General features: G+C 39.2%; 1 protein-coding gene across 2 annotated transcripts; it reads right to left on the bottom strand.

The window, feature by feature from the left end:
* Positions 1 to 6,069: 6,069 nt before the first annotated feature.
* Positions 6,070 to 13,787, bottom strand: LOC115289738 (cytochrome c oxidase assembly factor 5). Of its 2 annotated transcripts, none has more exons than XM_029937202.1 (3): positions 13,518 to 13,787; positions 8,156 to 8,239; positions 6,070 to 6,590 (listed from the first exon to the last, which is right to left on the bottom strand). In XM_029937202.1, exons 1-3 carry the CDS (start codon positions 13,677 to 13,679, stop codon positions 6,549 to 6,551), a joined length of 288 nt encoding a protein of 95 aa, XP_029793062.1. In that variant the 5' UTR covers positions 13,680 to 13,787; the 3' UTR covers positions 6,070 to 6,548. The 2 variants fall into 2 exon arrangements, with proteins under 2 accessions (XP_029793062.1, XP_029793063.1); XM_029937203.1 differs by having other exon boundaries at positions 13,581 to 13,784.
* Between the last annotated feature and the right edge of the window lies 1 nt (position 13,788).

Here is a 13,788-nt window from a genome sequence, read left to right as displayed (position 1 = left end):
TTTTTTTTTTTTTTTTTTTTTTTTTTTTTTTTTTTTTTTTTTTTTTTTTTTTTTTTTTTTTTTTTTTTTTTTTTTTTTTTTTTTTTTTTTTTTTTTTTGGTGGAGTGTTCTTTCTTCTTTTCAGGACAAAATGGTAAGTTGGAGAAAATCACTCCAAAAGAAAAAAAAAAACAGGAAGTAGAACCTCACAGCCAAGAATTTAATCAATACAGACATAAGTAAGATGTCTGAACTAGAATTTGAAATTATTATAAAGATACTAGCTGGGCTTGAAGAAAGCATAGAAGATGCTAGAGAATCCCTTTCTGCAGAGATAAAAGAACTAAAATCTAGTCAGGCAGAAATTATAAATGCTATAAACTGAGATGCAATCCCAAATGGAGGACATATAAACGATGAAGCAGAGGAGTGAATCAGTGATATAGAAGATACAATTATGGGAAATAAGCTGAAAAGAAGAGCAAAACAAAGGTAATGGATTATGAAGGTAGACTTAGGGAACTCAGTGACTTATTAAAACGGAATAACATTTGTATCATAGGAGTCCCAGAAGATGAAGAGAAAGAAAAAGGGGCAGAAGGTTTATTTGAACAAATTATATCTGAAAACTTCCCTGATCTGGGAAAGGACAGACATCAAAGTCCAAGAAGCACGGAGAGCTCCTATTAAATTCAACAAAAGGCGACCATTACCAAGGCATATCCTAGTCAAATTCACAAAATACACAGACAAGGAAAGGATCCTGAAAACGCCAAGAAAAAAAGCCCTTCATCTACAAGGGAATACAGGTCAGATTTGCAGCAGATCTGTCTGCAGAAACTTGGCAGGCCAGAAAGAGTGGCAGGATGTATTCAACATGCTGAATGGGGGGAAAGATATGCAGCCAAGAATTCTTTATCCAGCAAGGCTGTCATTCAGAATAGGAGAGATAATGACTTTCAGACAAAAACTAAAGGAGTTTGTGACCGCTAAACCAGCCCTGCAAGAAATTTTAAGGGTGGGCGGCACCCTAAAAAACCAGTAGACCAGATCGACAAAACTAAGAGCTGGTTCCTTGAAAGAATAAAACTGATAAACCCCTAGACAGACTGATCAAAAAGAAAAGAGAAAGGACCCAAATAGATAAAATCAGGAACGAAGAAGAAGATCACAACCAACACCACAGAAATACAAAAAATTATGAGAATACTATGAAAAAGTATATGCCAACAAACTGGGCAATCTGGAAGAAATGGACAAATTCCTAGAAACTCACAAGCTACCAAAACTAACAGGTAGAAATAGAAAATTTGAACAGACACATAACCAGGAAAGAAATTGAATCGGTAATAAAAAAAAAAAAAAAAAAAAAAAAAAAAACCTCCCAAAAAACAAGAGTTCTGAGCCAGATGGCTTTCCAGGGGAATTCTACCAGACATTCTTCTCAAACTCTTTGAAAAAAATATAAATGGAAAGAAAACTTCCACACTTCTTCTGCAAGGTCAGCATTACCTTGATTTCAAAACCAAAGACCACACTCAAAAGGAGCATTACAGGCCTGATGAACATGGGTGCAAAAATTCTCAATAAAATAGTAGCAAATCGAATTCAACAGTACATTAAAAAGAATTATTCACCATGATAAAGTGGAATTTATTCCTGGGCTGCAGGGTTGGTTCAGTATTTGCAAATTAATCAACATAATATATCACACTAATAAAGGAAAGGATAAAATCCATAAGATTCTGCCAATAGATGCAGAAAAAGCACTGAACAAAATGCAGCATCACTGTTGATAAAAATCCTCAACAAAGTAGGGATAGATGGAACATAACTCAACATCCTAAAGTTCCATATATGAAAGACCCACAGCTACTACCATTTTCACTGGGGGAAAAACTGAAAGCCTTTCTCCTATGGTCAGGAACAAGAAAAGGATGTCCACTCTCACCATTACTATTTAACACAGTACCAGAAGTGTTAGCAATCCGAAAAAAAAAGAAAAGAAATAAAAGGCATCCAAATAAGCAAGGAAAAAAGTCAAATTTTCACTATTAGCAGATCACATGACACTCTATGTAGAAAATCCAAGACTCTACCAAAAATTGCTAGAACTAACTAATACATGAACTCAGCAAAGTCACAGGACAAAATCACCATGCAGAAATCTACATTTCTTTTTTTTATTATTTTTTATTTTTGAGAGAGAGAGACAGCATGAACAGGGGAGGGTCAGAGAGAGAGGGAGATACAGAATCTGAAGCAGGCTCCAGGCTCTGAGTTGTCAGCACAGAGCCTGACACGGGGCTCGAACCCACGAACCATGAGATCATGACCTGAGTTGAAGCCGGATGCTCAACCACCCAGGCACCCCAGAAATCTGCATTTCTATATACTAGTGGTGAAGTAGCAGAAAAAGAAATCAAGGAATTGATCCTATTTGCAATTGCAAGAATAAGATGCCTAGGAATAAACCTAACTAAAGAGATAAAAGACCTATACTCTGAAAACTACAGAACAATTATTAAAGAAATTGAAGAGGACACCAAGAAATGGAAACACATTCCATACTCATAGATTGGAAAAACAAATGTTGAAATGTCAATACTACCAAAAGCAATCTACACATTTAATACATTCCCTATCAAAATACCACCAGCATTTTTCACAGAGCTAGAACAAACAACCCTAAAATTTGTATGGAACCAGAAAAGTCCCCAAATAGCTAAAGCAGTTCTGAAAAAGAAAAAACTGGAGCCATCACAATTCTGGATTTCAAGCTGTATTACAAAGCTATAGTCATTAGGACAATTTGGTACTGGCACAAAAGCAGACACAGACATCAATGGACCAGAATAGGAAACCTAGAAATGGACCCACAACTATATGGTCAACTAATTTTCAACAAAGCAAGAAAGAATATCCAATGGGAAAAAGTCCCTTTAAGAAATAGGGTTGGGAGAACTGGACAGCAACATGCAGAATGAAACTGGACCACTTACATCATGCACAAAAGTAAATTCAAAATGGCTAAAAGGCCTAAATGTGAGACAGGAAACCATCAGAATCCCAGAGAAGAACAAAGCAAACTCTTCGACCTCAGCCTCAGCAACTTCTTATTAGATGTGTTGCCAGAAGCAAGGGAAACAAAAACAAAAATGAACCATGGGGATGTCATCAAGATAAGCTTCTGCACAGCAAAGGAAACAATTAACAAAATTAAAAGGCATCCTGCAGAGAAGATGTTTGCAAGTGACATTATCTATTAAAGGGTTAGCATCCAAAATCTATAAAGAACTTAGAAACTCAATACCCAAGAAACAACCCAATTAAGAAATGAGAAGATATGAATAGACACTTTTCCAAAGAAGACATCCAGATGGCTACACACATGAAAAGATGCTCAACATAACTCATCATCAGGAAATACACATCAAAAGCATCATGAGATACCAGCTCACACCTGTCAGAATGGCTGAAGTTAACACAAGAAACAACAGTTGTTGGTGAGGATGTGGAGAAAGAGGAACCGTTCCTCTTGCACTATTGGTGGGAATACAAACTGGTGCAGCCACTCTGGAAAACAGTATGGAGTTTCCTCAGAAAACTAAACATAGAACTGCCGTACCATCTAGCAATTACAGTACTAGGTATTTACCCAAAGGATATAAAAATACAGAATTAAGGAGATACATGCACCTCAATGTTTATAGCAGTATTATCAACAATAGCCAAATTACAGAGAAAGCCCAAATGTCCTTCAGCTGATAAGTGGATATATTCAATGGAATATTGCTCAGACATCAAAAAGAATGAAATCTTGCCATTTGTAATGGTGGATGGAACTAGAATGTATTATGCCATGTGAAATAAGTCAATCAAAGACAAATACCATAAGATTTCACTCATATGTGGAGTTTAAGAAACAAGACAGTTATGAATATATGGGAAGGGGGAAACAAGGGAGGGAAACACCTCAAGAGACTCCATGATAGAGAACTAACTTAGGGTTTATGGGGGGAGACCGGAGGGGATGGACTAGATAGTTAATGGTTATTAATGAGGACACTTTTTATGATGACCACTGGGTATTGTATATAAGTGATGAATCACTGAATTCTCCTGAAACCAATATTGCACTGTATGTTACTTAAAAAGGAAAAAGAAACAAAATCTGACATTTGAAAAATAATGATAGTTTCCCAAATAGAATAATAATTCAATAAATGTTTAAGTTAAAAAAAAGATATACAGAAAGCCATTAAGCATATGAATACATGTTCAACATCAGTAGTACTAGGGAAATGCCAGTCAAAATCCCAATTAGATACCAGTTCACACCTGGTAGAATGGCTATAATCAAATAGATGAAATGTAACTTGCTGATCTGCAAAATCCTCTTTTGCTGGTGGGAATGTAAAATGGTGTAACCACTGTGGGTAACTTAGGCGGTAATACCATTGTTAGGTATTTACCCTGGAGAAGTGAAACCTATATCCACGTAAAACTTGTTCACTAATAGTCATAGCATCAGTGTAAATAACCCCAAAGTACAAAAAACCCGAAGTCCATCAATTGATAAATGGATATATACAATGTGGTCTCTCTATACTATGGAATAGTATTCAGTAATAAGTAATGGGCAGATGCTACATATGGATGAACTTTTAAAAAATTTATTACATTTATTTATTTTTGAGAGACAGAGCATGAACAGGGGAGGGGCAGAGAGAGAGAGAGGGAGAAACAGAATCTGAAGCAAGCTCCAGGCTCTGAGCTGGCAGTCAGCACAGAACCCAATGCAGGGCTCGAACCCACCAACCTGAGATGACCTGAGCCGAAGTCAGACACTCAACCAACTGAGCCACCCAGGCGCCCCTGGATGAACCTTGAAAACATGGTGAGTCAGAGAAGCCAGTCTCAACAGGCCACATAGAACTCCCATTTTTATGACATGTCCCGAATATGTAAATCTATGGACATAGCAAGGATATCAGCAGTTGCGGGGAAATGGAGGGAAAGGAGGGATGGTGAGTAACTGCTAATGGGTATGGGGTTCCCTGGAGAATGTTCTGGAATTAGATGGTGGTGATGGTTGCACAAACTTGTGGCTATACTATAAGAAACAAAATTGTATGCTTTAAGAATGAATCTTACGGAATGTGAATTCCTCTAAATGATGGTCTCACTGAAGCTGTTACTAAAAAAAGAGGGTTCCATAAAATAATTTGAGTTTCTTATCAAAGTTCTTTTAATAAAAGCTGGAGCACTTAAGTAGGTTTTCAGGAATGAGACGGGAAAAAAAAACATTTTTCCCTTTCCCAGTGAATAGTACCACACAAACACAACAACAGGCCTCAATGAACTCTGCAGCAGGAGCCAGTGTGGAATTCTCACTCCAGGTGAAACTTTAAAAAGCAGTTGAGCTACACAACACTTCGCTTGAACTCCAAGAAGCTATGCTTCTTCAACAACCCTTCAGCACTGAAGAGCTGAAACTTGGACTGGATTCATATTTGGCTCTGGATTGTATTAAGTGATCAGAATAAAATTACTGTGATTCTAAACTTTTTCAAGGATTGCCTGGTTTTTACTTGTGCTTTCTCTATGAACATCTATTGTTTCAGTTTGCTCTGAATCCTTTCCTTTGGGGATAAGGCTCATCACTCATCCAATGTGCTTCTGTTGGGGATGACCCATTACTGTGTGTAAGACAGTACACACAGCCTGGCCAAGGTCATGGGGCCTTATCCCTTTTTCCACAGGGACTGGTCTAATTCGAGGGCAGGTGATCCAGGGAAGACAATAGTGCCTTTGCAGGATTTGATTAGTGGACCCTAGAAAAGGAGGTTAGCTCTCTTTTTGGATCATAGATCTTAAGGATGTGCACTTTTGGCTGCCAGACCACTTCTCCATTATGTGGAGAGAGGACTAGTCTGAAAACGAAGACAGAAACAGAGAAAAACAGTCCCACGTTGGAGGTCAAGAGCCCTAGCAACAATCAGAGGTTTGCATCCAGCTATGCTACTGTATGATATATTGTTTTGAGGTTGTTACTTTAGGGAATCTGTGCAAATGAAGCATTTCTCCTCCAAGGAATCAAAGACAATTTATTTTAGAATTAAATAGGGCAGATTGAGTAGAAGTCTTTACCCAATGCCTTCCCAATAGACATTTTCTCCCCAGACTGCATGTTATCAATTTTAACAGTCCCACCAGTGGCCTTCATAATATTCACAAAGGACATGCAAACTGAGTCATCTGGTTGAAGAGTCAAGCTGGAAAATAACAATCTTTCCACTTTTTGTGGTTTAGAATAATTCTTAATACACATTATGATGCTCCCAGCTTCACAGCTGTCCGATTAAATTTTTCTTCCAAAATTAACTGAGAGGAAGAGAATCATTTACTTTACATATTCAAAAACAGAACTCATCAATTTTCTCCACTGTTTGTGGAGGGAAATATAACCCATCAGATGTGGCAAGTGTGTCTCCTGTGTAGGCTTCTGTTTTAAGTGACCAGAGAAAATCCTTTGTTGTTTTCATTTTGGTTTCAGCTTGTTGGCATCAATATCCTTTTCTTCCTCGGAACCTTGATCTGGCATCCAACTGAAAATAAATGTATAATTCAATCAGATTTTGTAAAACATAATTAAACACTGCTTTGATAAAGGGTCTCACTACTTGACAGAAGTAAACCAGTTTCCAAGAATCCAAGGAAAAAAACCAAGAAAAAAATGATAAAGATGGCATTAAAAACAAAGGTTCCATTTAAGGTCCCAAAAAAGATTTTCTTATCAAGAAGAATCCAAATTATATTTACATTTTTCTCTGAACTATACTCAATATGTGTTCTTCTAGTAAACTTAATTTTTTTCAAAGTTTTGTTTGGGTTAATATTCAAATGTATCTGAATTGCACCCAAAACCATAAAATACCAAGGAATAAAAAACTAACCAAAGAAGTAAAAAATTTATACACTCAAAACTTTAGAAAGCTTATGAAAGAAACTTAAGAAGATACAAAACAATGGAAAAACATTGCATGGTCATGGATTGGAACACCAAGTCTTGTTAAAATGTTGGTGCTAAGCAATCTACATATTCAGTGCAATCTCTATCAAAATAACACCAACATTCTTCACAGAGCTAGAACAAAAAATTCTAAAATTTGCATGGAACCAGAAGAGACCCCGAATAGCCAAAGTAATGTTGAAAAAGAGACATTTCAACACATCACAATTCCAACTTAAAGCTGTATTGCAAAGCAGTCATCATCAAGACAGTATGGTACTGATGCAAAAACAGACACACAGATCAATGGAGCAGAATGGAGAACCCAGAAATGAACCCACAAATGTATGGCCAACTGATCTTCCACAAAGCAGACAAGACTCTCTAGTGGAAAAAAGTTGTCTCTTCAGCAATGGTGTTGGGAGAACTGGACAGCAACATGCAGAAGAATGAACCTGGACCACTTTCTTACACCATACACAAAAAGTCAACTCAAGGGGTATCTGTCTGGGTGGCTCAGTCTGTTAAGTGTCGAACTTTGATGCAAGTCACAATCTTGTGGTTGGTGAGTTCAAGCCCCGCACCGAGCTCTGTGCTGACAGCTCAGAGCCTGCTTCAAATTCTGTGTGTCCCTCTCTCTCTGCCCTTCCCCTGTTCACACTATCTCTATCAAAAATGAATAAACATTTTAAAAAACCTCAAAATGAATATTCAAATGTATTTAAAATCTTTAAATATTAAATAACACTTAGCCATTTGGGGATTAAAAGTATTTAAAGTACCTACTCATAGGATGACTACATGTTCTTTGACTTAAAGCTCATAGTGCAGCCTCTTTTAAGAGTGGTGGGGTAGGTGGAGGGTTTTAAAATCAGTATGTAAGGCAAATTGGCATCTTGGAGGACTAATAGTGAATCAGTCTTGGACAAAGGCTAAGAATCCTTGGGTCCTTGGACAAAGATAACAATCTATTTGTCCACTCAGAAGTTCCCTAGATGGCTCTTTCTAGTGTCAAAGTAGAAATAATACATAAATATTATCTACATTCTTTTTACTGAATGATCTCACTTGCAACCTATATGTAATTGCTAGATCATTCACATATTTAATTTCATATACCTAATTTTTAGCATAAGCTTTGCAAAAGCTATAGCCTCTTACCATTGATCTTTTACATTCAAAAAATGAGTATTTCAGAGCTTGGCAGTTTCCTTCCTTCAGACATTGTCGAGGGGATTTTCCTTCCTAGGACACAGAAAACAGTATAAATATGTGGGGAATTGCCTCACAAAGTACAAAAGAACTATCTTTTTGAAAGTAGTGCTTTTTTAAAAAAAAAAGTTAAAGAAAAAAGTAAATTACATGAGAAAATATTTTTTGATTCATTTTGACTGCTGATGTTTAGGGAGAATACGATAGAATAAAAAGTGTATCAAATAATTTTGGAGCACTTTAAGGGTGCCCTTAAGTTCTTGAAAACACCAGTGTCCATAAGATACCTTTGTTTCAAATGTTTTATAAAAATCTGGCAACTAGTATTATTAGCTCTTTATGGGCCAAAGAGTAAAGGTGAAAGTAATAATGAATGTTTTTTCCTCCAGTGTTTCTTCAGTGCTTTTAAAATTTTTATACACCAGAACTCGTCAAGATAGACAAGTGTACATGCATAGACATATGAGAGATCAGGCCTGGTGTAGTGGGAAGTGGGAGGGTTCGTTCTGGAAGGTCCTATCGACTTGCTTTAAAGTCTCTAGTTACATCCTCTTAGTGCAAGCAGTTTTACCTCCAACGCATCTCTGCATTTTCCCACCCCACACCCAACAGTCAAGTTCTCCAATATGAGAAGCACAACCAAGCAGAACTGGAAGAGGAAAGGGAGATGTTAACGGAATTGACACATATTTGTGAGAGTAAGTCTGCCTGGGCCTGATGTGAAATGAACTCATCTTTAAGCAGTGAAAGCTAAAAGGAAGTTAAGAAGAAAACTGGACTAAGCCATTCCCTTCTTGCCATCAAGGTAAGAAGCGGCTACAAGAATGCTCAGAGGAGAAACGCTTACTTCTGATTCTTAAATAATAAGATTTTTTAAACTATAACCATTAAAAATCAGACTTGACAAAATACAACTGCAAAATGAGGTAAGAGCTAAAATTTAGTATTTTTTTCAAGGTAAACATGGAACAAAAATTTTAATACTACCTCTTCATAATCTTAAAATATTTTTTAACAAAGATATCTTTAACACATTTAAACATATGTTTAAATATGCTGGACACATAGAAGCATCAATAATATACTTCACAATTCAGGGGTGCCTGGGTGGCTCAGTCTGACTCTTGGTTTCATCTCAGGTCACAATCTCATGGGTTGTGGGATCGAGCTGGGGGTTGGGCTCTGCACTGCCAGAGTTGGGGTTCTCTTGGGGTTCTCTCTCCCTCTTCCTCTGACCCCCTGCTCATGCTCGCTCTCTCAAAATTGACAAATGGACATTAAAAAATATATATGTGCTTTGCGATTCAAAGAGGCAAGATAAAAATTTAATTGCAGCAAAATTTCTTTTTGGATGCCCTATCCTACTCATTTGTCTATTAACTAAACCCTTACAACGACTAATTTATTTAAAAAAACACTGAGAACGGTTCCAGATCAGTTCGGTGGGAGGTTAAAATAAAATGCTAGATGTTCCGGCTCAGACAGGGTTTTACAATCAGGTAGCAAAGAAGGTATACGTGTACAAATGTCAAGTGGCCTTGTGGGTATGTCACATAGTAGAGAAGGGTAACGGAGAGACGTGATAAAGGAGTAAATATATAAAATCTATAAAACAACATCTGGAAAAAGTCAACTGGACTTAAACTTTCTGAATTACCTGAGGTTTAGTGACATCAAAGTGTGATATGCAATTTGTGAAGGAAAAAAAAATCAAAACTTTAATATTGTTACCAATTAAATAAAACATACGCCGCTTAGAAACATTAGAACATGCAGTGCTTGACAATGTACTTGATCTTAGCCAAAAGGCCGAGAAGTGATAGTGCTTGACAACATAAAGGAAAATGATGAAACCTTCCTACTCAAGGTGAGTTCCAGTGTAAAATGGGTCAAGCAGTTTTGCCTGAGAATAAAATGACCTTGGTGTGGTGTTAATTTTAAAAGCTCAAACAGCTAGAATTAGGTGCCCTAAAATTAGAACATTGTTAGTGTGGTACTGAGCACTTGAGATGTTAATAAGGAACCTAGAATACTTACTACTTAAATAGAAACATCTGGTGCATTCATGCAATGGGAAACATGTAACCCCCATTTCATCATCCAGGGTTTGCCTTCAAACAGATTTTGACACCTCAACCCTATCAACACTGCAACCGCTCCTCCAAACCTTTATTTTGCAAGTGCCAGTTGCCTTTCTTGTTTTTACTGTGAAAAAAGCTACAGAGTACCACATATGTGGCATTCCCGATTCTCAGGAATCTTGCCACTTTCTAGTCTGTCTGCCTGCTTAGGTTCTAGATTTTAATCGTCACTTAGATCAGTGAATTTCAAAAGTGAAATCAGAACAGAGAAGCAAGCTTCCTCGCACTGTGTTCTTCCCCAAAACTCTGTAATGAGATGCTGCCGATGGGATGTTTGTTGCCTACACAAATGATGCACCTAAACCCACAAGATCAATGGTGTCTGAGTCTATGGAAGGCTGAGGGTAACTGTCCAGGACCTATGTACAGACACACACAAGAACAAAAGAGAATTTTCTATCTTGTTTAAGCCAATGTTATTCTGGATTTCTATAACACGTACCAAACTTAGATCCTAACTAATACACTCCCATGCTTATTTGCCTTCTGAGGTCAAGATCAGTGATTCGTAAACATGGCTGTGCCCAAGAATCAACATGGGATACTATTATGGGGAGCAGGGGGAGCAGTGGAATCTATACTTTTAAGCTCTCTGCTCCATCTCCAGGCAATTATGATGAAGTCAGCAGGTCTGAGAGCTTGTTATTGGAGGCACAAAGGAGAGAGAACCTGTGATTGAGGTTCCTTGAGCATAGTTTTAACCTTTTTGACCCCCCAGGAGTCATAAAATCCTAAGAAGTCTACCCATGAGCTGCCTTTTGAATCTGTTTTTCCTTCTCTCTAACCCCACAGGGGTTGACATCCTCACCACCATTACCCTGGGCTTCTCTCAAGCCCTACAGTTCCTTCACTATCGCCCACTGCAGCTCCTAGAACTAAATATTTATTTTGAATTCCTCCCTAAAGTCAGGTCTAGCAGCTTTTCCAGTGGGTTAAAGACTGGCAAGGAAGATTATAGCACCCATCTGCCAAAAGATCAGATTAACTTTATAAAAGGAGCTAAATCTTATCATAAATGAGGTGGCAGGGCACCTGGGTGGCTCAGTCAGTTAAGCGTCCAACTTCAACTCAGGTCATGATCTCATGGTTCATGGGTTCCAGCCCCATGTTGGGCTCTGTGCTAACAACTAGCTCAGAGCCTGGAGCCTGCTTCAGATCCTATGACTCCTTCTCTCTCTGACCCTCCCCTGCTCACGCTGTCTCTCTCTCTCTCAAAAACATTTAAAAAAAAAAAAATGAGGTGGCTGTTCAGGACAGAGACCTCAGCAGAATGTCCCCTGGTCTTCAGAGTCCCTAGGAGGGGAGTGGTATGCTGTACCTGCCAGTCACATTACCTGAAAAGGTAGGATATTGTCCTGGATCTGCAAAACTCAGTGCTTTGCCTCAGTACTGCCCTTTACATTCCACTTGGAGTCAGGATGAATTTAACATAAACTGTACACACTCCCATTTAAAGTGCTGTTTACAAACATCATGTTCTCCTCATTGACCAGCATCAATAAGGCCACATACTCAACTGGAGAAAGCAAAGTCTGTGCCATGTGTCCTGGTCATTATCTCTGCCTAGTTTTCTAGCTTTCCAGAGATCTAATTTCCACACAGGAGGGAATGTATCCCAATCATTTGTATGTCCCCTGAACTAGGGCTTGGCACTCAAATGTTGACTAAATAAATGATTCGATTATTGCATAAAAGCAACTTGGTATCCTCCTTGCTTTCAGTATCCTCCTCTAGTTTCTTTTCTCAGTCCTACTGTGTACTTTATTCCCTTGATTGCTCATCTTTATGGCCTTTCTGATGCTTGCTGAGTGTCAGGAGAAAATCCAGGATCCTCACTCTGACATACAAGGGCTTTCAAACATGACAACCTTCCTCTCAAGCCTTCTGTTACATTCCCTATCCCCCAGGCCTAGGACGGCACTAGCTTCCCCTGGTCACATCTCCCTGACTTGCCCATGCTGTTCTTCAGCTTCTCCCCTCAACCACCACATTCCCCACTCTTTTACTTGATAATCTACCACTCCACCCTTAAGACTCAGATCATATGTCATCCCCTCTGTGAGAAGTTTCCAAATTTTCAAGCATAATAAGTGACTGCTGTCCATTGGGCTCCCATAGTATTGTTTCTAAACCTAATCATTAAACAAATATTTACTAAATGCTTACACGGCCCTTATTACAGGAATTTAGCCCCTTACATGTATGTTCTTCCCATCAAACTATGCTCACTTAAGGTAGTGGCTGAAACAATTCATCTTTGTATCACCAGTGCCTGGGGCCGTGCCTGCCACTTAGCAGGCATTTACTAAGAGGTGGTTTGAATATTTGCACCAACGAAGCAGCAGACTGGAAACAGCCCTGGACAGGGGAGTATAAATACAAGGTACCTTAGTTTCCTCATCTGTGTAAGAGACCGGGACTAGAGAACCTCTTAAATTCCTAACAACTCAAGTCTTAAACGACACACCGGAGTGGCCAGTCTCGCCGACTTGCTAACATCGGTGAACCAAATGTAAATCATGAATCGGTAGATATACTAATACAGCTTTATGATGGATGTCCATTTGGGGTAGCTGTCTTTCCTTTGAAATAAGAGCAAATTACCCAGGTCCCCAGTCAACTTTGGACTTCAATGCTTGCCTCACTAAATGCAGATTGAGAAGACGTTTTTGTAGTGAGGGGAGGAGAGTGCAGTGGAAGCAAGATACAAATCAGTGAAAAAAATAGAGCTGCTTCGTTTACAACTTATCCAAGAAGGTAGAGAACTCCAACTCAGAAACAAACCCAAACCAAGAGAAAGTAAATATAGCATATACTCAGCCATAATTGAACGGAGAAAGGAGAAACTACTAGTCAATACAGTGTACCAGGTTTATGAAACTCTGATTAGATTCTCTCATACGCAAGAAACCAGTCTTATTCTCCTGTATATCTCGTGAACCTAGCAGAGCGTCAGGTAGCATCTAATATATGATTCCTGAATCGAAATCGTTTATCTTTACAAAAAGCCCAAAGGGGCGATTTCCTTATCTCCAATTTAACACCGGAGGGAGCTGAAGCTCCGACAGCCGATGGGCCCGAGTTCATTAAACTGGAGCTGTGATCTACACCCAGGACTTCTAACTCTGGGTCCCCGTCTCCAGACCGCCACCGCAGGCTGACCGGGAAACCTTGGCCGGGCTCTGCCTCTCGGGTTCCGGCGTCTCACCGCCCCGGGCGTCCGGCTGCGCTACCTGGAGCACACAGTCCGACTGCAGCAGACATGCGCCCAGGTCCTCCTTCACGCCCGCGCACGCGCCGCCCTCCGGCTTATCCTCGTAATACCGGGGCATCACTGCGCCTCCCGCCCCAGCGGCCGAGAACCGTTTCCGTCCGCTGCGGTTCCGACCGTGTTAGGGGCAAGCGACACGCACGACGGCCGGAACCGGAAGCCGGCATAAC

Source organism: Suricata suricatta, chromosome 4 (genome assembly GCF_006229205.1).
Source record: "Suricata suricatta isolate VVHF042 chromosome 4, meerkat_22Aug2017_6uvM2_HiC, whole genome shotgun sequence".
NCBI lineage: Eukaryota > Metazoa > Chordata > Mammalia > Carnivora > Herpestidae > Suricata > Suricata suricatta.
This window is presented reverse-complemented; position numbering and strand designations above follow the sequence as displayed.

Excerpts from the sequence above, each read along its gene's own strand:
- LOC115289738 (XM_029937202.1), bottom strand. The coding sequence starts at position 13,679 with ATGCCCCGGTATTACGAGGATAAGCCGGAGGGCGGCGCGTGCGCGGGC. Across the intron at positions 8,240-13,517 it reads AGAGGCAGAGCCCGGCCAAG|GAAGGAAAATCCCCTCGACA; the intron begins GTTTCCCGGTCA and ends TCTGTGTCCTAG. Across the intron at positions 6,591-8,155 it reads TTGAATGTAAAAGATCAATG|TTGGATGCCAGATCAAGGTT; the intron begins GTAAGAGGCTAT and ends ATTTATTTTCAG.